This window comes from Camelus ferus, chromosome 12, assembly GCF_009834535.1.
Source record: "Camelus ferus isolate YT-003-E chromosome 12, BCGSAC_Cfer_1.0, whole genome shotgun sequence".
Lineage (NCBI taxonomy): Eukaryota > Metazoa > Chordata > Mammalia > Artiodactyla > Camelidae > Camelus > Camelus ferus.
Window position 1 is genome coordinate 32,978,558 of NC_045707.1, and position 26,234 is coordinate 33,004,791.

Sequence of the window (26,234 nt, forward strand, 5' to 3'; positions counted from 1 at the left end):
CTGTGAATTTTGGGGTGTTTCTTTTCTCTTCCAATGTTTAAATAATACCGTGGTAAACAACACATAAACTATTCAAGTGTCAACAGTTTTCCCAGAAACATTGAAATCTTTTGAGAATCTCTACTCCATGTCACTTTACATTACCCTGCTCAACTCTTGAATGTAGTCTTCTGGAAAATTCTATGTTTAATTCATGGAAGCAAAATATATAGCTGTATGGTTTAATAGCTCATTTGAAAGAAATTCCCTCTCTTCCCCAAAATTTTTAGTAGGCAATGAATCACAATTATTATGAAAGAATTAGAATTTAGAAACCCCAAACAGAATTGAGAGTTTTCTCACTATTATTGCCTAAGGGTGAGCTTCTAAGTCTTTGTGGTTTTTATATAGATGAATAAAAATTTATCTATGTCCCAAACTAGATTACATCATTTACATCACTACTCTTGGACTTTCCCTTTGAAAGGTGGTCTTTAGAAGGTGAGAGAATCCGTATTGTTTAGGATACATTCCTTATCTGCTTTCACCTAGAGGCTCCTAAGAGCAACAGTGTAACTATCAACTAATCCAGACTGACAGTAAACATATTTCTTAAAACCTGCAACTTCCTTCCTGCTAGAGTGTTCAAGTGATCGACCTTTCATTGAGGAAGAAAGTGGAACATAAGAAGAGAGCCCTAGACTGAATCAGAATGCTCAGAGTCTAGTTTTGGCTCTGCCACTTCCTGCCTAAGTAACGTTGACATGCAACTTATCCTTCTGCTCCCCCATCCCTCTCCTCACCCCCCAAAACACCATGCTAAAGTGAGTGACCTAGATGGTCATCATGCATTTTTGCCATCCTAAATAAATAATAAGGCTACTTCACCTGCATAGAGAGGCTTAATTAGAGTGATTGAGCCAAATTGGAGAGTCCAGTGAGAAATGAGCATTGATATTTCTTAATCTGGTTTGTAAAGAAGGAGTATGATTATATTCTTTCTCCTGTGGGACTCTGTTGTGTACTATAATTATTCGTCTTGATTTCTTATTTAAGGCTGATTGAAAATCAGTTTAATAAACATCTGAGCTGTGCCTTTATGCTATTCACTATGGTAGGCAGTGAGTATGTGCAAGTCAGTGCCTTCAAAGTGCTCGCTGCCTAAGCAGGGAAGAAAGCATGAAAATAAAAAAATCACAAAACTAGTATGGTAAGTAGAACAAGATGCAGAGGTAGCATGGGAAATTTATGTATTTACCAGTACTTCTTTTATTATATTTTAAATTAAAGTATAGTCAATTACAGTGTATCAATTTCTGGTGTACAGCACAATGTCCCAGTCATGTATGTACATACATATTCTTTTTCATTAAAGGTTATTACAAAATATTGAATATTTTCTGTGCTATACAGAATAAACTTGTTTTTTAAATTTATTTTTATATACAGCAGGTAACATTTGCAAATCTCAAACTCCCAAATTTATCCCTTCATACTCTCTTTCCCCAGTAACCATAAGATTGTTTATTATGTCTGTGAGTCTATTTCTGTTTTGTAGATGAATTCATAGTGTCCTTTTTTTTCCTTTTCTTTTTAGAGTCTACATATGATGATATCATATGGTATTTTTCTTTCTCTTTCTGGCTCACTTCACTTAGAATGACAACCTCTAGGTCCATCCATATTGCTGCAAATGGCATTATTTTATTCTTTTTTATGGCTGAGTAGTATTCCATTGTACAAATATACCACAACTTCTTTATCTGGTCATCTGTCCATAGACATTTAGGTTGCTTCCATGTCTTGGCTATTGTATATAGTGCTGCTGTGAACATTGTGGTGCATGCCTCTGTACCTGTTTTAAATTTTAGAAATAGGAAAATGTGTGTGTGGTAGAGGGAGGGAGGTGTTTTACGGTAAATTTTTTAAAAATTAAAAACTCCTAAGTGTTTACCTGTTTAGTATTGAATCATATATGTCCCCTCATAGTATTAGTTGCTATAAACTATAGTTAAATGAGTTATGACATGGAGGTTTAAAAGAAAAAGAATGTTCTTTTTCTTTTCATAGGTCAATTATTTTTCAGTGTCCTAAAACATCACCATTAAACTTTTCTTTAACAATTGACACTTCTGTCATTGAACAAAGAAAAACATCTACATGTGTCAAGTAATGACTAAAAACCAGACACTGTAGCCTAAAATATATTCAGATACTCTTTGGGATTTAGATAATGGGGAGAAACGGATTTTCTTAAGGATACTGATGTTTCTTAGCATAAATAATTTTTGTGGAATATTATGATATATCTACAAAGTAAGGGTTTTCCTAGTGATTGTAGCAATGTTGAATTCAAATCAAGGAATTGGAAAATATTTAAGCCCTGGGTATTAAATCTGGCACTGTGAAAGCGATTCTGTTGCATAGTTGGGGATGGGGAGCTTGGGGGCATTTAGTATAAAACCTTGGCCTGAGCTAATTTATTTGAAACCGGAAATTATATTGTTGAAATTTGCATTCTGTTTTCTTTCAATAGATGTACTAACACAAAGCACCATATGTTTTTTTAAGGGCTTCCTCCTTTCTACAGGAATAAATTTGGCTTCTGAAAAAGAAAAAAAAAATTGCGTAAGAAATTCAGCAACAGTGCACCTCTTTCATCGTTTGGGTTCATCTCAATAACTCCAGACATATTTTCTGGAAACATGTAAAAACATACCCATAAGTACTGAACGTAAAACCTGACTGTACACCTGTAAACATGTTTGCAGTCTTATGGTCCACTTACCCCTGAGTTTCTGGAATCTGTGTGCATATTTTAAAAATCACTAGAATAAATGAAAATTGGAACAAGAAATTATTTGAGAGAAAGTGCTACCTGGAGATGCCTGAGGAACACTGTTCTGACTCGCTTTATGAAGTGAGTGAGCTCTTGCCCATCAATGCTTTCTGGATTACCTCTGTCTTAAGAAATTAGGTTAAGATGGAAACAACACAATATTTTTAAAATGCTTTATTCATCCAAACTAAGTACTGAAAAAGCACGGTTCCTAAAGAGGCTTGGAATAGTTGAGAAGTTAACAACCAGACCAATTGGATTGTATTTTGGAAAATGTCACACTGAAAGACTTATAAAGCTTTAGGACCATGCCCGGTGAGTCTGAAGGTAAGAGGGAGAAGAAAAAGTGGTGAGAGAGACCTTTTTAAGTTCAGGGATGCTCTGAAAAACTACCGGATGGTCTAAGAGAGTTTCATGCAACATAAAATCTCAATGCAACTGTAATCTGAATATGAGGAAAAGGTTATTTTTAAAAAATAGTTGCACTCTTGCAAAATATATTACTGTTTTTTTCAGGTTGAAAAAGTTAAGCATGATCTATATACTAAGGACTTCCATCCTGTGCTGAGTATTGTTTTTAAAATTGCATTCTAACCCACGGCTGTGTATCTCTCTCCTCTCTTTTGGTTCTTGCACCTGCTCTGCCCCAGGCTGGCCATCATTCCACGACGTGATCAGTTCTGACGCAGTCACATTCACAGACGACTTTTCCTACGGGATGCACAGGGTGGAAACCAGCTGCTCTCAGGTCAGTTACCCCCACCTGAAAACACAAAATGCTGCTCATTCCGCATTACAAACACTTTCAAGACTCCTGGTTGTGCTAAATATAGCAACTAAGGCCCAGTGACCCATCACAAAAGGAACAGACAAGCACAGTGCAGTCTCTATCAATCAAGCCCTAATGATATCGCAGTCTTAAGGAGTGTAGCAAGTCCAATTAAATGTCAGTCATTGGCTTCAACACTGTTAAACAAAATCGTTAGTAGGAAAAATCATCTTTAGTTGACTCAGCACAGTGGGGAATGGGCTATTCTTAAGGCATGTGAAGATTTCATTATGTGGCCTTACATAATCTGATGTTTAGATAATCCCCCTCTCCCTGCAGTTCTGTGTACCTGTTGCTTGGTCCTAATACCTCTGCTGGTAATGATCCAAACACGATCGACAAAGACCCCGGAAACAGCTTTCCTCGGGTGGATGTGAGGAGGGAGGTTGGAGAGAGGCAGAAGGAAGAGGAAGTTCAGTGGCAGGCTGTGGGAGGGCAGAGAGGGACTGTGTGACAAGGGCCCTCCTTCTCTACTCCTAGAAATAGCCCTATCCTCACTTCCAGGGATGTGCTAATTAGTTCTTTCCACTCTGTTCTAACCAAATTAGTGCTGGAGCTAAGGGGAAAAAATGAACCCGTGTTGAGGAGGAAGCCAAAATACAGTTAATCTGTCATCCCAATGAAGAGATTGAGCTGTGGGCTTTTGTACCTACACTCAGAGATACAGCCAGAACCTTGTGCACCGAATTAGAGCAACTGCATGTTCCATTTTAGAGTAGGTTGTCTTCTAACATGCTTTAAATAAGTGACACGTGAGGTCTGGGTGCTGTGGCACTGAAACTCACCGGTACCACGGAGTGCTGTGTTGGGGGATGTCTTTTGCACATACCAGCGGTAAAGGCGGCACCGTCGGGCAGCTGTGATAGCCAAGGGACTGCCCGGGGGCCTCCCTCAGCATTCTTCTACCTGCCCTTTACCCCCTCCATCGGGCCCAAGAGTTCAGGGAGTAGGTGGCATATTTACTACCAAGTAGGGAGGGAGATTGGTTTGAACCTAACCATCTGATGAATTTCTGCTTTCTTTTCTTTTATTTCTTTCTTTTTTTAAAAAATAAGGCTGGCAAGTTAATTTTTTCTAAGTATGAGGACCACTCTCGCCCTTGAAAAGCAGACTTTATATTTTACGTCACATTTTCAGTTCACTCTTGTTCCTCAGATATGAGTCTGAGCAAGATAGTGGTACTTTTTGATTGTGGGTCTCACCCCCAGAGATTCTAATTTAATTTGTCTGGGTAGAGACTGAACATCAGAATTCTTAAAAGCCCCCCTAGTTAGCGTCCACAATAACCTAGTGAGCAGACACTGTTATTCTCTCTCATTTTGCAGTTGAGGAAACTGAGGCATAAGGAGTGCAATTACACTTGGGTGAATTTATATAGATTTAAGTGGCAGAACTGAGACGTGAATTTGGGCATTTAGCTCCAGAGTTCTTTACAGTTTTCAGGTGGATAGATAGGTAGGTAGGTAGGTAGACAGATTGATAGATAGATGCACCATAAGGAGTCATACTGAAATAAGAAAAAAACAAAACCCCCCAAATCCTGTGATCCTCCAACAGTTAGTTTAATTCAGTTCAGTTTTGGATTCAATTGAATATTTATTGATTTTTTTTTATAACTGCCACAAAAACAAATTGTGAATATCTACCCAGTAATCTAAAATGTTTGAGAAAAGAGCAACTGGGTATGATGGCACATAGTAATTTGTAACTTAGGTACATAGTACTTGGTAAACGTCTCTTAAGGCTAATGGTTGTTTCTTTCTTCTTTTAAGCTGCATTAAGTGCTGTTACATGACTGCAACTTTCCTTTTCATTCAGAACCCACTTTCAAACATTGAATTCTATGAAAACCAAATAAAAAAGACACAGAAAAAATGGGGCCCAAGATAGTAACTTTCTTTAAGGCCCTTCTCTCTCACGTCTTTGTGATTGATTCTTCACATTCACAGTGAGAACACGCTTCCCCCTTTCTCTGCGCCAGCCACTAAGGTAACATCACAGGAGTCAAGAAAAGGCCGTTAGGAAGGTGTCCTGCGGTGACCAAAGAGAGATGAAACCCACATGGTGTGCCCATATCAGGCAACGTTCATAAAAACTACCGCGCTAACCCAGGCACAGCTCTTGGCCCTTTGGTTAAAGGCCTAGATGACTGTTAGGATCCTGTGGTCCTTTCCTAACTGTTGGGTGAAGAACGGACACTGACTGACCTATTCCTTTTGGGCTTCTTTTTTCACCACCTTTAGTTCTCACATTTATGAAGTATTTGACCATTTCTTAAATAAAAGTCTTAAAGAGAAGAGGGAGAGAAATTTGCTCCATTAGCGTACGTGTGAAAATACATTCTTCGAGAGGTAAATACCACGCAGAAAATAATTGGGTTCCAGCCCCCAAGAATATGTTTGGTGGACTTGTCCCCGTGTGGACGGAGCAGACGTGTCTGGCACTCAGTGCAGCGGCTAACAGCTCACTAAACTGAAGTATGCTGGGCATCTTCCCTTTCAGTGTCTTTGGCTTTTGATTTGTGTGTTTGACACAGACATTTATTTTCCTTTTGTTTTACGTTTTTCTTTAGTTTTCTCTTTTCCATTTTCTCTTTCACCCTTTTTATCTTGACTTGGAAAAAAAAAACTGATTTAATGGTTTCCATACTCTTTAGAGTAACCACTCTTTAGGAAGTATTTGACTTCCTAGTTTCTCATTCTTAACACTATTTTTCATCATCAGTTTATATTCTTTTACCTTCTATTCTTTCAGTTTATGTAGTCTCTTCTCTTACTTCTACTTGCAACTTCTTCCATCTTTTTTTTTTTTAACTTTTCGACGGTGACATGGTATGGGGAACTTCTCTGATTTGGTCCTCATTCTAAAATTCTTATTTTATTGTGAATTCACCTGGCTTGTCCATTCTCTGGACTAAATTGCATCAAAGGGGTTTGTGTTATGAAGAATCTGTGAGGATCTCAGAGGCGTTCTCCGTTGGACATGTTATGTGGAGTGCTTCTTTCCTCGTGGTGAAGATGGAGCATCTGAACACGAGGACCCTTTTACTGCCAACTTACACAAATCAGCTAAGCTTCTGTGCATGAAACCATAGATTCAACTTGCCTGCCTGGCAACATGGCGATATTTTTTTGATCTGTGGGTCTCTAATTCTTGCTTTAGTACTTAGGATTCTCCTTCCTTCTCCTCCTCCTCTCCCCCACCCCTCTTTCTCCTCCTGTCCCCTCATTCTCCTTCATTGTGACATACATCACACCGTGCAGTGAATTAGGCCTCATATTTGGGGAGAAGTTGTAAACACATTGGGAGCCATACCCATCACCTCTTTATACTACATTGTAGTTTTTCCAGGTGCCCGGTGACTTTTTAGGTAGTAATATTTTAGTAAAATTTTATTGAGAAAGTTAAGATTTATTCAGTACTGTAATCATCTTTCAGAGGAATATTGTAGTCAAGTCCTAAAAGAATTGCTGTGTAAAAACCCTAGCTCACCACCCGATGTGTAAGTGAACAGCACAGGAGACAAGCAGGAGTGGTGGCAGTTCTTCACTGCCTTCATCAGGATTCCTGCCTGTGGAGGAAATAGGTTACCCTGCTACATTCTGATTTTTGTTGGAACTGTATTTGTTTTCTTTTCCTCTTCTACCTACTGAGTTGAGGAATTACATTCCAGTTATCTCTTCCAAAGAGGATCTTTGTCCTAAGTTTGCCCACTTGGGTGGGTATATGTATCTTTCCTCTGACTGTAGCAATTTCCCAACAACTTTCAGTTATAAAGACTTTTCCTTAATTTTATTTAATTTACATTTTTTTAGTTAGTGATAAAATACATCGCTTCTATTCCAGTTTCACTGACTACTATGAATAAATTATTTGACAGTTTCTCCCTAATCCTCCAACCCCAGCCTGTTAAGTAACACTTTGTCAGGAGTTTAAATTCAGTGCAAAGAGGTAAGATGTGCATGGTTTAAGCTGTAGTTCAGCGAAGGAAAGTCCCTCCTGGAAATACCTGGGCAATTTTTCCTTCTTTAGATCAAAATTTATATCTGCAGCTAATGGGAGGCCAGTAAATCACTTAACTTTTTGTAATAATCTTTAAGGAAGCCATCAGAACCCTGAGTTTACCCAAGTTGGAGTCTATTTATGACCTCAGCTATTGCTGTTTGAATCTGTGGTAGAGGCCCTTAAGTTTGTTTTAGATCATTATTGATTTGTTTGAAGTCAGCCAAATCAATGGAGAGGTAAATATCCACCAATGCAAAGTATTTTTCAAGAGTTAAGCAGTTTTTGGTAAAACCCCAAACCTTATTAATCTTTTGCAGATGACAAGTCATATATTGCTGATGATTAAAGATGTCCATGTGTTACAAGGGGGGTTCAGACTCGCAGCCCATCTCTCTTTTTCTTGATCTTTCAGTAAAATCATAATGCTAAACTGATGACTTCACAATCATTTCCTTGGCAAAAGATTAATATCACCAGTGCAGAGGAAAAGAGCCCTACTTAATACACAAGTGTCTTTAATAACAGTGGGAGAAAACAGGATCCTACTGGCAAAGTAAATTGCTTTTCTCCTTGAAACTCTTTTCTCTTTCCCATCCTGCCCCATATGCCCAAGTGTAAAAGCCCTGCTTTGAAACTGCTTCATCTTGTAGATCAAACACTTAAGAGAAAATAACAATAACAAACCCTAAAACATCCTAGGAATAGCTGGGAGAAAACCCTCTAGGACAGTTGGAAATACATCAGTGCAGAAATACGTAACCGTGTTGAATGCACTATTTTGTTTCTTACGCACACAATTGAGAATCGCAGTCAGATTTTAAGGAATTATGTTAAATTTGATGCTCAATCACTTTTTTTGGGTGGGGGAGTCCTTTCCCTTGGTTCTCTGCAGGTTCTTTAGTTTGCTAGCTTTTGTGAAGGGGTGGCTTGGGTGATAAAGGATTCTGGTGGAAATTTAAACTTTTTCTTTTGAACAATTACCTCATGCTTCTTCAGAATGAGAGCTAGAATATTTGATCACAGTTTGTATTTTGCCTGTAAAAGAAATACATAACCATTTTTAAACAACTTTTAAAATGCACACCTAAGATTCTACCCTGAAATAAATCATTAACAGCAGGTTTCAAAGATTTCTTCATGGGGCAACCAGTTTGTTTCAGTTACAACAAGGTGTGCCGAGAGATCCCAACACATTGCCAGTTGGCTGGGGCCAGGGAGGCAGAGCTCGCAGGCAGCTAAAGAAACAATGCATCACTGACAACTTTCATTCATCATCCCAGCCTTCCGCCGGGCTAGAAGCTGGAAAGAATGGGCTCCATGTGCGTTCCCCTCAGGGAGGAGCTTTCAGGGCTTGTGCACTTTTAAAATGAACCGGGTAGCAGTATTTTACAGGAGACTGGGTGTACTTGGAGGGGGAGCAGAAATGCTGCCCTGAGGTTAGGCTTCCCTCAGACCAACGGCCTTGCAACTTTGCAGGCAGCGCAGTGGGCATGTATGTGGTGGCACAGATGTAAATGAACACCTTGCTGTGTCTTGAAATGTTGCTCCTCCCTCACTTATGTGAGCCTGGTGTGACTCTCCCAGAACACCTTGTGCAAGCATGATGGAGCTATCACTGTTGTTTTTAGGGGACCCACACCCACACTGAGGATTTCCCTATCCCATCACCAACCCACATAGTTGTTTGCAAAGGATTTTTGTTGCCTTTTTTCCACTATAATGTCTCTTCTTCACCCCCCTCCCTTTTTCTTTGGCCTGAATTAGGGACATCCAGCATCTGTGTTTTTCTTTCTGTTTAACCAAAAGTCTAGTTTCAGATTTAGCACATGAAACTCCAGACTGAGAACCAAGTCAGTTCAACAGATTAAGTTACTCTAATTTGGATTTTTAAAAAAATTGTTGAGAAACGAATACCACTAAGTGGCTTCAAGCATACCATTACTCTGCTTTATTTTGGGAGTAAGGTAAACAAATAGAACTGTTTTCTAAATATGCTTGAGATGATTAATAAATGCAATATCATTTATTTTTGCCCAGATAGCTGTATTCTCTCATTAAAAAAAAACAAACCAAATGCCTGTCTGAGGCTTTTATGTGAAAACTCTACCTCTCAGATGCCAAGTGATCAAAGTGCCGGAGCTGCACGTGAGATCAGTCATTGTGCACACGCACTGGTCACCGAGCGCACCAGTTCCTGCGGGCCTGCACGCTGACCGTTTTGGCAGGCACACATAAGTGTTTTCCTGTGTCCATTGGGTAAGCCTGTGTATTTTTACTGGTGCATCTTAGCTGCTGATGCCTGAAAATTTGGCCTCAATTGTTTATAGAAAGGAAAAGCAATCTGAGCTGTCAGCCTTGATATTACCTAAACCTGCATAAAATGTGGTAAAATAATGCAAGATTTGTTTTTTAGGCCTGTTTCATATTTTCCAGGCAATAGATCAAATCAGTTCAGGGTTCATTTTTAGTGAGTTTAATAAGCTGACACAGTGTGTTGGCAGTAAAATAAGAATGCACTTTTAACATGGAAGTGCCACGTAGTCAAAGCGACTATTTGAGCTGTTTATTAACGACTAGAGAACTCGTGAGGGTTGAGTTTAGCACTTTCAGTGGGGAAACCGAGATTCTAGTTCTCTCCGTTGTAATGAGCACCATCCCTCACTTCTCTCGCATCATCTCCATCTGGTATGGAGGGGCAGAACCCCCCCCCCAATTCCTACCTCTATTTCCCCACAATTTGTAAGTGTTTCATACACCAAACAAGCACAGTGAGAAGAATTAATAAGTAATTTATATGCCACCTCTTTCATGTTCTCCCCTAAGTCTTGACGAGGAACGCTCTCCCCAACATATCCGCCCCTTCGCTTCCTTCAGGTTCTTATCCCAGAGTCACCCAGGAAACCACCGCCGACCACCTCACCTAAAATGTCAGCTCCCAAACCTCACTCACTGCGTATCCCTCCTTTTTTTTTTTTTGCTCCTTAGCATTTATTTCCACCTATGATACTTTGCAGTTCCTTATTTCCTTTGTATGTGTGTCTCCCCCACTAGAATGTAAGCTCTGTGAGGCCACTGCCTAGATCTCCAGAGTCTGGGACAGTGCCTGGCATGTAGCAGGTGCTCCATAAATATTGCAAAATGAATGAATGGGGGTCATTTGCCCGAAGTTTTGGTTTCTTCATCACACGATGAACAATGTGTTTTCACAGCCTGTTTGAATGTGGTGCACTAATGTCCCCATATCCTTCACCGCTGTCCCTGCAGAGGAAGGGTGGGAGATAGCTATGTGAGCTGTGCTGCTGTCCCCTGGGGCTGTCCCCTACAGCAAACTCCTCGGTGCAGGGCTCTGTTCAGTGAGCCAGCCTTCTTGGAGACACTTTCTCTGGGCTGGATTTCTCTCAAACACCAGCATAACTAACCATCCCTTCTTCTGCTTCTGTCTGGATTATCTGCCTCTCCTCCTTCCCCAGCTTTTTGGACAGTCAGTAGCATGGATTGAGCTCGACAGCTTATTCCTTCTCCACGCGATCCAGTCTGTGTGGGTAAAGGAGCCCGCATGGCACTCCGCCTACTGGAAGTCAAAAAAAAAAACGTTGCATGGACTAGTGACATTCTCATTTGCCACACCGCAGTCCTGGTGACCGTGACATAAATCTACTGAGCCTTGAGTTGCTTTGCTGGGTTCCAAGAACATCCAATGCTTGTCTGATGCTAAGTTTTACTGCCCATGAAAGCAAACATCACCTCCGTCATGGCCAGTTAAACAGTATCTTATACAGTGGACTTCTGCATATCTGAAACCGACCCATCCAAAGGCAAAAGCAGTGCCAGGGGGAAAGATTTTATTCTGCCATGTTTCTTACAAGGGGAGATCAAGGGTCAACTCAATTCATAAAATTACTGCAGTCATTTTTCAGCTGGCTGAGTGGCTTCACAGATCAAAAAATACAGTGGCTCCTAGGTGATTTCTGATATGCACAATTCTGGTGTATTTTATTCTCAGCATGTGGTGCAAAGCCTGCCAGAAGCCATCATTGCAGCTATTGACAGGCGGATTAGAAATCATCCGCGATGGTTTCCATCATTTCTCTACAGGCTGGCCCATCCATTTAAGCTGCGGAATGCGGGTTCCCCTCAAAGCCTGCTTTGTGCGCACTGTTGGCTTACATTTTGCTCGTCTCTTTCAGTGTGGGGCTCACCTCGGGCACATTTTTGACGACGGACCTCGTCCTACCGGCAAAAGATACTGCATAAATTCGGCTTCCTTGTCTTTCACGCCTGCAGATAGCAGCGGCGCCGAGGGAGGCAGCGCATTGGGCAGCCCGGCCCAGGCAGACAAAACGGAGCTGTAGAGGGACGGAAAGTGATGGCAGCAAGTGTGCTTAGTGCCCAGCTTTATGAAAGCAAATTCAGTGTCGCCTATCTCAGATGTATTTTTTCAAAAATAGAAGGGCAGTTTTATGCTATTAATATTTTTCTTCTTTTGCTTAAACAGAGGCCCTGGCCATCAATGCATTTTGGTATTGACTAGATCGGGAACAGTTTATAACTTTGGTGAACCTCGGAGATAGCTTTGTGAAACTTCCTCACAAGCCACTTAAGTACCGTTTGGCATTATTCTCTTCGTCCACATAGCTTCTTTTGATATATATATATTTCTTTCTCCTTGCTGAAGAGGCAGAAGGTGCTAGGTCTTCAAACATGAAAATCCAGGTCTCCTCTGCAATGCAGAGACCAGGGCTCGGAATGCAGGGTGTTGAGACCTGCAAGACACATGGCCTGGAGGCATTTGTGCAGATCCACCTAAGATAAGGATGGAGTGGTATCTTATGAGACTTCTCTGCCTTGTGGGAAGTTTGAGCTAAGGTCATTTATTCTCACTAAAAGGGTGTGAAGGTCTAAAGTCTTTCCTTATATTAAATTGTTGCCAGACCTGAGTAGGGCGCACTGAGCGTTGTGGCAGAGAAGTAAACATTACCTCATGGTTAGGCCTTTATTTTATTTTTCATTGAAAACAGTGGAATGTAAGGCGACTGTAAAGTATCGAGCCCCTTTTTGTCCAAAGTTCACAAAGAAGAACACCTGCCGATGCCTTTTATAAGTCTGTCCCTCCACTCTAACGCCAGCTGCAGCTGGAAGAGCGTTTGGTGAATTCCCTGTGTGTAATAAAATATTGGGTACAACCCGCTTCATCAAGGCGGCAGAAGTATGAGAGAGCAGAGAAGGCCGAGGAGGACGCCGCGGGTCCTTAGACATCCCGCGCTCTGCAGAAGAGCTGACAAGATACTGCAAGTAACAAACAGAGCACAAAGGGAAGGGGCGGGAGGACCTTGTGCGCAGGGTCAGGTGACCTCTGGAAGGATGTTGGTGGTTAAAACAGAAACAGCCAGGAGCTCAAGTCCCACCCTTGACACTAATCTGCTGCGTGACCAGGGACAAGCTGTCTAGCCTCTTCATGCCTGTTCGTTATGTATACACTTGGACTTACAATATTTGTGAAATAATTGACACTCTCAGGGGAAAATTGCTATATTGCTATACAGTTAAGATCAGTGTTGTAGAATTAAACTGATCTGGTTCTAATTGCCTCAGAGGCCAAAGCCCAGGCATTTGAAATGGAAAGAAGCAGAGAGGAGGCTGACTTAGCTGACTGGTATGGAAACAGGTGGGCCAAGAGCCAGAAATTTTTCTTTGTAGCAATATGGCTAGTTTTAACTCTAGGAAGCTCAGCTCGACTGCCATGAAACATTTAGTCTGGTGGGATGGATGTCATTGTGCACTGCAAGGTTTTCATAGCTCTGAGCAGTGCTGACACACTGCAGCCAGGTGTGAAGGTACGGTTTGTGACTGATGTATATTGTGTTTGTAGCCTTGAATGCTCATCCTGAGATGTAGTGTTTTTTTAAATAATATTTTTGTAAATCTTTGAAAGCTTATAAAAATGGATATCTTTCCCTATAAGCACCAAGACAAAAAAAAAAAAAAAAAAAAAGAGGGACACTCGACAATTTTAAAGAAATAATGAGAAACTAAAATGGAAAGTTGTGACCAATCAAAATGTCAGTGTGGTCATGTCCATATCCTTCTATGTCTCTACAAACACCTCCTGATGAGGTCCTGGCATCCTGGTGACGCTTCATTGTCAGGTGGCTACATGCAGCTTAGGGATTCCAGATGCATTATGCTCTTCCTCCCTCGGCTCCCAGATGTCTCACCTCAGGCGCTGGGGTCACTCTGCAATGGGCAGGTGTCAGCCCCTCTAGAAAAGAGATGGAAAATTTAAGACCCTTGAAGCCTCAACATTCAGACTATCCTAGAAGTCTTTCCCGACCTCACGGAGCGAGTCCCAACGTTTCCCAGCGACCCAAGGATCCCTAAAGAAGTGGGTCTCCCAGGATGGTCCTGTCACAGCATGCAGTCCGTCCCTCACAGGCTCACACAGCACATCTCACATGGCTCCAGCTCTGTGTGGCAGCCTGCCCCGCTGGACGCTAGCCACAGTGTTGGGTAGACAAGGAAGATAACGAGGGCCTTCTCCTGCTCCCCAGAGACTCTGGATTCTCATTGTTCCTCCAGTTTTATCGTAGGGCTTAACATGCCCCTCAAAAAGCTCCTCTTCTAATGCTTCATATATGTTTCAAGGAAAGCCAGTTTTTCTTCTACCACATTTTCCAGCTGTCAACTTTAAGAAAAATGCAACATCCATCGAAGAAAGAAAGTGGGGTGTATGCATGTGGTTTAATTTCAGATTGCTTTTGAGTTTAAGTGGTATCAAATTTCAGTATACTTCTGTCTTATGTTAAAGAAATATATTACTAAAACGTAAGTGAGCAATAATGTCAGCTGCCGAGCACTAGATTTATTTTTGCAGGATATGGAGTGCAATGAACTGAGTCAATACGGCGAGGTGTATGTGATCTGTGGGAGTTATGCCATTTAACATAGGAAATGCATGGGACTTTCCCTCTCTGCACTCCAGCCCTCGCTGTACCATTAGGAGATGCAGGTTTCTTTGGTGGTGTGTAAAAAGTACATCCATACACTCACGTAGACTGGATCTGAAGAACGCAATAGTATATATTGTGTTAGAGGACAGTTCTGTGTGTTTAAACTTTTCGTAGATGCATTTAACTTCTTAATACAAATAATATAGCGAGTTGAAAGCCTTTCCATGTTAACTGAATTGAAAATGCCTTGCTTTAAATATGGAATAGGATGAAAGGGACTATCATTTGTTCTGAAGGTCGAATACTATTTTTGCCTTAGATAGCTTTGTAATAACTTTTCTCCAAGCAATTCAAGACTTTTGAAAAATGACATGAAATTTTCATCAAAAACCCTTTTCCTATGTTTATTGTATACAGAAATTATGCAATAAAATCTCTTTCTAAAAATGTTTTCTTCTCTGATTCCTGAATCCCTTTCTTATTTTTAGCTCAGATGCACGGACTGCCTGCTAGAGTTTGTCGTGGGCCGCTCTGTTTATCTGCTTACCCAGCTGATGTGTCTGTGGTTCATATAGCGGGCCTTTTATCCGACGTGGCCTTTATGAGCTAGGGATCTGACAGTCGGGTCTCGTCCGGACTCTCCATACCCCAGGCCCCGGGAGAGGCCTCCAGGGATGTGAAAGATTGGAGGGAAGGGAAACATTTACAGAATTACTGAGGCTTCACCTCACCTCAGCAGAATCTTCAGCAGCATCTTCAGCAGCTCGTGTATGTTTTTGTGCCTAACATGAGCTTTGGCGAGCTGCATCATGATCACTCTATAGAAAAAAAATGCAGAAGTGATGCCATGCTGATGCCTAGGCCTCTGGTAAAGAATTTGACAGGAGATTTACACTGTTGTCCAGGATTGGTCTCTAGGAAACACATTAGGAGTTCCCCCATTGCTCACAAATGAATTTACCTTTAAATGTCTCTGACGGAAGAGTTTCTGTATGGTATCATTTGTTGTTGAAATTTTTCAGTTCATTTTGTTGATTTGTTTATTTGGGGGAGGAGAAGTGAGATGATCAGGACTTTTGTTTTTAAGCCAATTCTTTAAGTCATATTCCTGGGATCCTAAAATTTCTCAGGCCAGCAATTTCATGTACTCTTGCCTTAGAACGGTGCTTATCAAAATGTGGTCCCCAGATGGCAACATGAGCATCACCTGGGAACTTGCTACAAACGCAAGTTCTGGGGCCTTCTCCCAGACTTGCTACGTCAGCAGGTCTCGGGGAGGGCCTCGGCACTTTATGTTTCAGCAGCCCTCCTTGTGATTCGGGTGCTTGTTCAAGTTTGAGAACCACTGCCTTGGAACTTTCAGTATGAAAACGTCAATTAGTATAAAAAAAAAAATTCTATCTGACCCTCAGAAATGACTTGTTTTGTCATCACCGGTTGTCTTTCTTTTTTAAAATTATTTTTTATTGAAGTACAGTCAGTTACAATGTGCTAATTTCTGGTGTACAGCACAATGTCCCTGTCCTGCACGTACGTACATATATTCTTGTGTTCGTTCTCTGGTTGTCTTCCTATAGAGATGAGCCAAACAGTTTTCCCGAAGCATCATGCCTTTCCGCTCTTCTTGCCCTTCATTGTCCATTTTTCTGTGCTGGAGAAGTAGCCTGTTCTCCTCAACCAGCACCACCTTAGCTCCTGTTTGCACGTCTGGGTTGACCTCGGGCTGCCCAGCGGTGCTCGTCACTACCTCTCTAGAAATGCAGGGTGTCCAGGCACGGTCCTTCTCAAGCAGTTCCAAGAACTGGAGAACTGATCTCCCTGCATAAATTTACATAATGACCTTTCCCATCTCTTCTTTTTCCTTGTACCTGTACCTTTCATCATCATCATCATTTTTTTTAACCCACTAGGAGATTTTTACAAAGGTACCATGTACCCAAATTGTGACTCTTTTGTCAGAAAATTGCCACTGTCACCCAGATCTTAACCATGCAATGACTTCTAGAAGATGCTGGCATAAAAAGCCTTGGACCAGGCCTGTGAGTATCCTGTACTGACTTCTTACCAGTCAGTCTTACAGTCTTGTTGTGCACTACATAGAAACTGATAGGAATTTAACCACTTTGATGTGGGACCTGAAAAAATGCCACATGCCATAAAAGAATAGTCTGGAAAGAACTCTTCCCATCCAGTATCTCCCAGACGCTATCCTTGTCCTGAACCAACCTGGAAAGGGATTGGCCAAAGACGATCATAGGTTCTAAACCAGGCTGCTCTGATCCTAAAACACCTGTAAGTCTTGTCATGCAAGTAAGGGGCTTTTATGGACGCATCATAGTGACCGGAGTTTTAGGGGTCAGATCAGATCCTCATGCCTACCTGAGATGTCCCCCAATTTTTAGGCTGGTTACGGAATCATACTGTTGTCAGATTATGGATGCCAGAGAACCTTTTTCTAATTTCAAAGTTTGCAGTTCCCCTCCCTGCAGTGTCTGCCACCATCATTTCCAGCAAACACACACCCACATTATCATCCAGGCTGGGCAGGAACCTGACTGATTTTCAGAAACAAACAGCAGAGCAAGTCAACTAGTAATTTTTAAGTATTTACCTCAGCACTGTACTAACAAGGTAAGGGAGTAGAAAGGTGTAGAAATAACTAGAAAGCAAAGTAAGAGAATGTTTTGCTCAGGTCTCAGCCTATCAGTGGTAATGCTGTTGGCTGGAAATTCTTGGGGTTACTCACCTGGGCCCTGGTGAGCTTCCCACGGACATCTTCTCCCTTTTCCAAACCAGTGTTAACACTGGCCTGACCCTTGTGCTTTTATTATGATTGCAAGACACCCTCAGCAATAACCACCTGGAAACTACGAAGAAAAACAAGCCCTGGAGCGTACAAGGCACGCCCTTGGGGCACACAGTGGGGTCGCAGGTAGAGAGAGAGAGAGACAGTCAGCACAGGCCTGGGGTTCTGCTTTAATTGGGATTGAGGGTGGGAGCCTAGAGTTTCATGGGCTCTCTCTTTATTGGCGAATTTAAAACATGAGAACAGGAATTTAAAGCACAAGAAAAAGAAAAGACTGGTGACTCATGTGGCCAGTTACCTAAATCGACCATCTCTAAGCAAAGGAGCCTCCTGGTGGGGTGGGGAGGGAGGGTGCAGGTGTCCTGGCTCTTTGGTCGTGTGGCTGGCAATGTGTTTATTCAAGATAACCCTCTTTGAAGTGATGCCTTGGCAATCAAAGCTAAAGTCATGCATTTGCATTGCAAAAAGAAAAGCCAGCTGTCAGGGCTTACATGACAATCCATCCTGTGATGCGGAAGCTTCATAGTCAATGGTGAGGCCTTTAATGGCCTAGATAGCTGATATGCTAAAAGTCAGGTGAAGGGCATGCTGTAACCCAGAAATTGCACATGTAAATAGGATTAAAGTAGTAAAAACTGTAATTATACAGGCAGTAGTCTGAAATCCTGTCCATACCCATTGTCCCAAACTTGAAAGGTCCAGCCATGAAAATAGGTCAGTGATCTTAGGAATCTGGCCCTGGGAATCTGTTCAAAGATTGGTAAAATTGTGGAATGTTTTAACATCTTGGGCCAGTCTGGTGTAAATAGGTCTGAATCTGTCCTGAGTTGGTAGATTACTCACTATCTCATTGAACCAGTCTCTTAGTCCTGAGACTAGGTCAGCTCAGTTAAAGGGTTGTGTCTTATTTCAAAATGTGGTGATGCAGGCAGTTTCCTCAAGTTAGGCCCATGTGGTACAAGTATTTGCATCAGGTATTTAATAAAAGACATCACTATGGAAACAAAAGGAAAAAAACAAAGGTTAATTATTGAAGCAGATTATAATCCCAGTTACTAAATTCTGAAGGCAGCTAGTCTAGAAGACTTCCAGATGCTGGGCTCAAAACATCTTCAGAGGGATGAGAGCAGACAGTGGCAATCTGATAGATGTTCCTAGTTTGCAGTTTGAATGTGTCTGGTGATTTTTCTGAGTGCCCCACATAGTAACAGGCATGAAGACTGTCCACAGATAAGTGAGGTGACGTCTCTGAAGTTTGTATCACGTTGTCCCACTTTAGCTTGCATGGCTTTGGGAAAAGGACAGTTTTAATTCTCGATGATTCCAAGTCAGCAGAGTGGAGAAAAACTGGAAACATTAGTTTGGAGAGCTGTAGCCAGATATTGGAGGAAACAAGAATAATTTATTATCCATTCCAGTTTGTAGGTAGAAAACAAATACAGAGGGTTACATAGTTGTGAGCAAAACTTTTAGTTCTTTTAATATAGAGAAGACTCAGTTATCGTAAGTAATCAAGGACCTGATCAAGGCAACAGGAAGCACAGGAAATTATTTTCATAAAACACAAGATGTTTGTTTTCTAGCCAGGTTACTTAAAAGGTAAAGAAAAATCTTTCACAGTAGCTTATTAAGAGCAGACCAATAGTTCAAGAAAACTTTCTCCTTTTATCAGATGAAAAAATAAGTTTTAGTTTTACAGAAGTATGCTATTGACATCAAAGCTTACTTTTTAAAACCCTTATAATGAATTAATTCCACTTTAGACATCTTGACTACACAAGGTAAAATTCTCTCCCTCTCTCTTTTCCCAACTTTCTATGCTATTTTGTCCTTTATTTTCCTCTTTCCCATTCTGAGATAACCAGTTTTGCTTTAGGACAAATTTACTTTCTTTCCCCTTAAAAAATGCATCTCTCTACTTCAGACCGTTTCTTAACCAAAAACACATCCTACTTTCCTTGCAAACAGAGTTGTTGTTCTCTTTTTCCTAGTAGCTTTTAGCAACTTTAATTACATATGTTAATTAGAATTCTTAACCCTTAGAAACTTTAATTTCTAGCTAAAACTAAGAAGAAAACAATTGTGAATTGTCTGTTATACCAGCATTCTTTAGATTGGTAAATGTCTGAACGTATGCCATAATTTCTAGAAATATACATTACATCATAGCATGATTACTCAATGTGGCACAACATAAGTTTATTAAGAGACCCAAATATCTTTAGTTCCTCTAATAAGAGGTCAAAAGTAGGTAAACTTAGACTTGCTTATCAATTAATGTTTCAGTATTTTCTCTTATTTGGAAATGACCTAGACATTCAAAGAATTCCCATCGTTTAATTTAACTTAGCAAAACTATGAAGTTTCAAGTTACCAGAGATACTTGGGAAACTATTTTTAAGTAGGTATTACCATAACTCATAATTATCACTAAAAAGTTCACCTAAACTGTTACTCTGATTACGTCTATCTAAATCATTTGCTCCCGACAATGCTGTTCAGACTACCCACGAAACTTCATTAGTCAGTAGCCAGTAGCTACTTTTCTTACTGACAAATTTTACAAGCATTTACATGAATTTGACCAGTAAACCCAGGTAGAATAAAAGGTGTTTATCTGAATTATGTTTAATATTGATAACTCTGAAGATATACCTATTTAATTTAAACCAAACTTAAGCAAGTTTTTATCTATCAAAGATTATTCCAGATCATGTGAACTTGAAAAACATTTGGCTCCGTTTCTATATTTCAGAGCTTTAAGAATACTCAATTCAGAAAGTGATTATTTTTAAGCCAATTAACTAGAGCTGTTTTACAAATTAATTTTAGCAATGTCATCTGGAGGTAGAGAGAAAAAAATCACATAAACATAACATGCATCCATAGATACATATAAACATGCAGACAGATACAGAGACGCTAAAACTTCTGTTCCAAGATTTTAGCCATGAATCAGGTATAACAATATAAAACTCATTAGTTTATAAATAATTGTGGAATCCAAATCGGCAGGCAGAGTTTCAGGTTACCTGATCCAGTGGCTAAAGCTTTTTACTAATATTTGTGGAGAAGACTTCCAAGATTTGTATTTGTCCTTGACAAGTCATCTTAAGGAGTCTGTGGACCTGATTTTGGGCAAGAGAACTTTTATAGCATTTTGTATTTTAAAAAGCTGCTTTCCCCTTGCTCCCAATCTAGTCCGCTTTGCTTCAGCCGCAGGTGATTTTGGCCAGAGTTTTAGTTACCTTCTGGGGTGTTTACATTTCAAAGACGTAGAAAGATTTATATCGTCAAGAGACAAAGAATGTAAATTTTATCCTGGGAGCTTTAGTGCCTTTCGAATGGTTATCGCAGTCCCCCAAAAATGTAGTAATTCTGCCCTGTAATTAGGGAGTGTACTCTGTAAAAATAATCTTCTGAACTCAAGGTCAAGTGGAGCCTCTTCAGGGCTAGAAGTGAAGGTGGGATCATTTGGGTCACTGTGATCATGAAAATGAAAAACCCACTGGGTCGTGCCAATTTTGCACAGCATCTTAATGTTTCCCACTAGCTGTAAGCCTGGGCAATGATCACTGCTGGGAGGGTGGGCCCAGCACCAGGCGGTAAATATCCAAGTGAGGAGAGGCGAGGCCCTGGTTCAAATGCCACTGGCTCTGGGCCTTTGCCTTCCCTTTCCCTCTTCCTCCTGACGAGGGCCTTGATAATGCTGTCAGCTTTCCTGCTCGTGGCAAGGACACCTTGTGAGGCGTGCTTCTAGTTCCGCCTCACTCAGGGGAAAGCTGAAGGGGCTCAGGGCGTGTGGTAGCTTGGAGAAAATGAGCATATAGCCTGGATGGATCTTTAAGAAAGTTATGGATTTTAGGGTCTTTAGAAGTACTGGCCAGCTGATGCATTTTGGCAGCCATGGGTAACAATTCAGAGCCCGTTCCAAGTAAACAAGAAATCTCACAAGAGCGTCAGTTCCCCTCTCTTCTTCCGGCCACATAGAGAAAGGTTTGAATTTCCGATAAGGTAGAGTTTCTGATCTCAGCTTCCACTTCTTGATGTTCTCCTGTCACCTTAATCTTACGTGTTGTTACCAGAAGTGTTTGTGGATGACATTCCTGTGAGCCCTCTTTGTAGGTGGCTGCTCTTCTCCAGGGTGTCCCAATTGACCTCTCCAGGACTGGGGTGTGTACCCCCTAGTGCAGCATGCACGGGGTGTATGATACCGGAGCCTTGGCATGTTGGGATGCCCCAGCTCGGAGCAGTGCTCGGGAGGCTTCCATGGGGGGGGGGGTTGCATTTATCAAGGAGCTGGTGTACCTCCTCAGGGCTCTTAGGAGGTACTGGTACTAAATGTTCAGAACACTTACATTTGTCCATTAATTTATTAGCAACACCGTGCCAAAGATTGGACCCATGATATCCCATTGGGTCAAGGGATGGAGAATTACAGCAGCGAATGAAGAGTGGCACAGAGGCCTGTTGTGTTTTCCCTCTGGTGGTGCCGTGGGTTTGCAGCTGCAAGACAGTTTCACTCTTCTGGGTTAGGACACGCAGCTTGGGAACAACCTGCTGACTCAGTGGTTGGAGGTAGAGGTCTCCTGTCCTCCTCACCTAAAGAAATCCCTTCCTCGTGCCTTTAGCCCAGAGCTTCTCCTTGGGCAGTGACAGTAGCCTTGTGATCCAGCCCACCCGCCTCAGCTCTCCTCGGCCTTGAGGCGTGGAGGGTGCTCACGCACATCGTTAGTCAAGTAAGGCCTTTATAGTTACTGGTCTAGTCATCTTGTCAGGCCATATGGCCTCGACCGTGGTGCTCTGGGGAGATGGCTGGATTGCTGTAGGCAGCCGTGATCTTTGGGGTTGGACACCACAGGCAACCCTTGACAGAGGCAACACGGGGAAGCACGTGGCAGCGTGACTGACCCCCCGCAAGTGGTGCTCCTCCCCAGATGGTGTTACCCACCTGAGTTAGATGGTTAGCAAGCAAGCTGCAGGTAAAGGGCATTCTCCTCCTGTTAATTGCAGGGGCAGCCACAAAATCCTGCCGACTGAGCCAACTGTTGTGTGCAGGTCTCAGCCTATCAATAGTAGGATAGTAATGCTATTGGCTGGAAATGCCTGGGGCCACTCATCTGGGCCCCAGTGAGCTTCCCACAGACATCTTCTTCCTTTTCTGAACCAGTGTTACCACTGGCTGGATCCTTGTGGTTCTTCTTATAATTGCAGGATGCCCTCAGCAATAACCAGCTGGAAATTTGAAGAAGAAAAGTGTGTTACTTACAAGCCATGGAGCATACAAGGCATGCCCCGGACACACAGTGGGGTCTCAGGCAGAGAGAGGGAGAGAGCACAGGCCTGGGGTTCTGCTTTAACTGGGGCTGAGGCTGGGAGCCTAGGGTTTCATGTGCTCACTCTTTATTGGCAAATTTAAACCATGAGAGTGGAAATTTAAAGTGTGGGAAAAGAGAAAAAGAAAAAACAACAGTTATCTAAATTAACCAAGATCTCTAAAACAAAGAAACTTCATGATGGGGGTCCTTTGAATGCAGTATGTTTATCTGAGATGGCCTTCCTTCAAGTGCAGTGGATGCCTTGGCAATTGAGGCTTACGTCAGGCACTTGCATTAGAGAAAGGAAAAGAAAAGCCAACTGTCAGGGTTTACACTGCAGAAAGGTGTGAGTGTTATAGAGCACAGGAGAGAGCCCTAAGAGTTAGATGAGATTGCTCAAGCTTTATTCCCAAAACCTTTGATCTCACCGTGGGCCTTCCTTTTACCTAAATCATGCTGTGTATTAAGTAACCTCTTTAAGCCAGGAACTTGATCCATCATCTCTCATATGTGGTAAGTAGTCTCTTCCCCATTTTACAGCTGGTGGAGCTGATGCTCTAAGCAGTTAAGGCTAGTTACATAGCTAGCACACAGCCAACCTCAAATTGAAATCCAAGTTTGCTCAGAGCCCCCCAGGCTGTACTCCCTCCTCAGCACTGAACTGCCTCCACCATAGACACTGGCCGCGTGGACGGTGTTCAGTTCACACTGGTGGGGGGCAAGGGGAGGATGAGGTTACAGCCTTTCTTATTTGTTTCAAATTAATTTTAATTTGCCCTTCCAAAATATATTCTGTTGCATGACTGCCTTTATTGCAGAGAGGAGTTAAGTAGCATTGCACACCTTGATTTTTCACACATCAGTGACAAAGAGTTTTTTTTTTCTCCCCCTAAATACTCCAAATAATTTCTAATTCCCATGGAAAAAAAAATAAGCCACATTCTGGATCTATATGGAAAAAAAAGAATAGAGGTGATATTAAAGATGTATTTGAGAAGGGGCCAAGATGGCAGAGTAGAAGGACGCTCGTAGCTCACCCTCTCCCACAAATACACCAAAATTCGCATCCACGGACCCACCCAGCCAACCAGAGCACCTGCCGAACTCCGACAGAACATCGCCTCTTCAAAAGACAAAGATGTACCTGATCAAAATATTTTGTTTCTGGCATCACTGATCCAGTTAATCTTTCTTCATCCAGAAAGAGGTAGAGCTTTGGGGGTGGAGATGGGATGTCCTTATCGGTGTCTGAGCCCGTGAGACTCTGCAATTGGAGACTGAAGGAGGGGGGACAGATTCCCGAGGGCTCTCACCCTACCCAGAGCAGGTCTGCAGGGCATAGGATGAAACTATCCCAAGAACTGACGGAATCAAGAGGTTTGTTTCAGTTTGATTACAACTTGTGACAGATTGATAACTGCAAAGGCATTCAAACTTGGTGCTCCGCCCCCCCCCCCCCCAACACCACGGCTTGTACGGCGAGCCAGGCATCTGGTGTTGGTTAGATGGCTGAGTTGCATCATGCTCCTGACTGCTGGGGAACATCTCCCAGCATTCTCGCGACTGGCGCGAAGACGCTGGGCGCAAAATGGCCTCATCCGGTTTACATCTTCATTACTGCGCTTCTCACATACCTGCTTACATCTGGAAAGAATCTCCAGGTAAACCTCTTGGGCTCTTTTTCTAAAGAGTAACTGTAATTATTAGGGCTATACCCAAATTCAGCTTAGAATAGGTATGTAGCTGAACTTCAGCCAAAATCCTGTGCCTGTCTGAAAGAAATGTTCTTTTTTTATATCCAGTTACATGGGAGGGGCCTCTTCCCCACACACGGCAAATGGGGTTCCTGGTTCTCTACACCCAAGGCTTCTATTTATACCCTCAGGGAAAAGGCAAGGAGGTTTTAAGGCAAAAATTTAAAGATCTCCTCGAATCTCCCACTGACATTTTTCCTCAGTGCCAAATCCCAGAATTCCAATATGTACTGTAGGTCATGTCAAAATTTTATAAATGCTGAGTCTTTTCCCTGCTGGGTAGTGTCACAGCTTCATCTTTACCGGATAATAGCCTCACAAAAACCTTTCCATTTTACTGCTTCCTGCTTGTCCCCCTTGTACAGAATTCATCTACTCAACACGTGCACTTGCTTGGGTGCCAAGCCCTGTGCCAGACACGGGAAACCTAAACCTGAGGAAGACTCGATGCTTGCAGGTAGTTGGAAAAACAGACACACAACTTAATCACACATCACACTGGAATGTTGCATAAGGTTACCCAGAAGTGCGAAACAAAACATTGTGAGGACTCAGTTGGGAGAAGAATGAATTGTGCCAGGGGAAGGGGATGTAGCAGAGAGGGTGGCAGACAAGGAAGGCTTCAAATAGAGAGGAAATGTCAGCTGAGTTTTGAGCATTTCACAGATCTGAGAATAAAGCAAGGTCATCCAGAGAAATAAGAGGGAATGAAGCAGTTAGTAAGGGGCTTAACGGGGGCTCTGACGGGTATGCTACTGTTCCCTTTAATAAGTAGTGGTTTTCCAAGTTCGTCTCATGATACGATGCTTTTTCATTTGCCTCCCCTTTCATTTTAAAAACATTTATCCTCAGTAAAAATTCATATATACAAATACTCATATATGGTATATAATATATATGACACATGTGTGATATATATGACATATGATATATTCATTGTATATGTATATATTTATATATGTACACCTATGTATATATATATAAAAGGGAGAGGAGGAGAGGTGGAGGACGAACTTAGAAAGAGGTCTCGGTAGTCATTTCTGCCTTCCCTATGTCCAGCACATCTGAAGGGAAAGCAGCTTCTTGCAAAGCCTTTGATATCTGCTCCCTCTGTTTTGCTCCCTCTGCTCAGGGGCAGGCCATCATGAGCTCATCTGGACCACTGCAACAGTTGCCAAACTGGCTTCCTGTCTCCGGGCTCCCTCCCTTCTTTCCAGAGGCCACAATGTAGCCAGTGATCTTTCGAACATATGAATCTGGTCATCTGGCTGCTTGTAGTCTAGGATGTAGCACAAACACAGTGTAGCAAGGCCTACAAAGGCCCTTCACAATCTGGCTGCAACCTGCTCCTTCCAGCCTCCTCTCTCCCCTCCCCTCCCTCACCACCACCTGCAGCCACTGTAGACTTCTTACCACGTTTACGTGCCACATACTTTCTGCCTGAAATATCCTTCCAGCCTTTTATGGGTGGTAGACTTGAGTCATCCTTCACATCCAGGCTTAGCATCTCTTTTATGAAGTGCATTCCCAATTTCCTTTCCTCCCCTAGCACAAATGGATTTCCATTATCATTTGTCTGCCTTGATTCTCGAGTTCATCACAATGAACAATTATCTCCCTCACCAGATTTAGAGTTCCACTTGAGGACAGACACTTTGAATAAATCATCTTAGTAGTTCCAATGCCTGGAATAAAAGGTAGTTAGAATTACCCTAAGCAAAACAGATGGTAAAGTTCATTTCCACGCCTTCTCTATT

The 26,234-nt window shown here is 42.0% G+C and overlaps 1 protein-coding gene across 9 annotated transcripts in view; it reads left to right on the forward strand.

The window, feature by feature from the left end:
• Nucleotides 1-26,234, forward strand: part of MSRB3 (methionine sulfoxide reductase B3) — a 258,819-nt gene that overhangs the window by 136,021 nt on the left and 96,564 nt on the right. For 6 of the 9 annotated variants that reach the window (XM_032493343.1, XM_032493340.1, XM_032493341.1 and 3 more), the window contains one exon: nt 3,469-3,566. In XM_032493343.1, the coding sequence (XP_032349234.1) occupies nt 3,469-3,566 (98 nt within the window). Of the gene's footprint in view, nt 1-3,468; nt 3,567-11,839; nt 13,682-26,234 lie in introns of those variants that run through there. The other 3 variants (XM_032493339.1, XM_032493344.1, XM_032493348.1) reach the window with 1 other exon arrangement.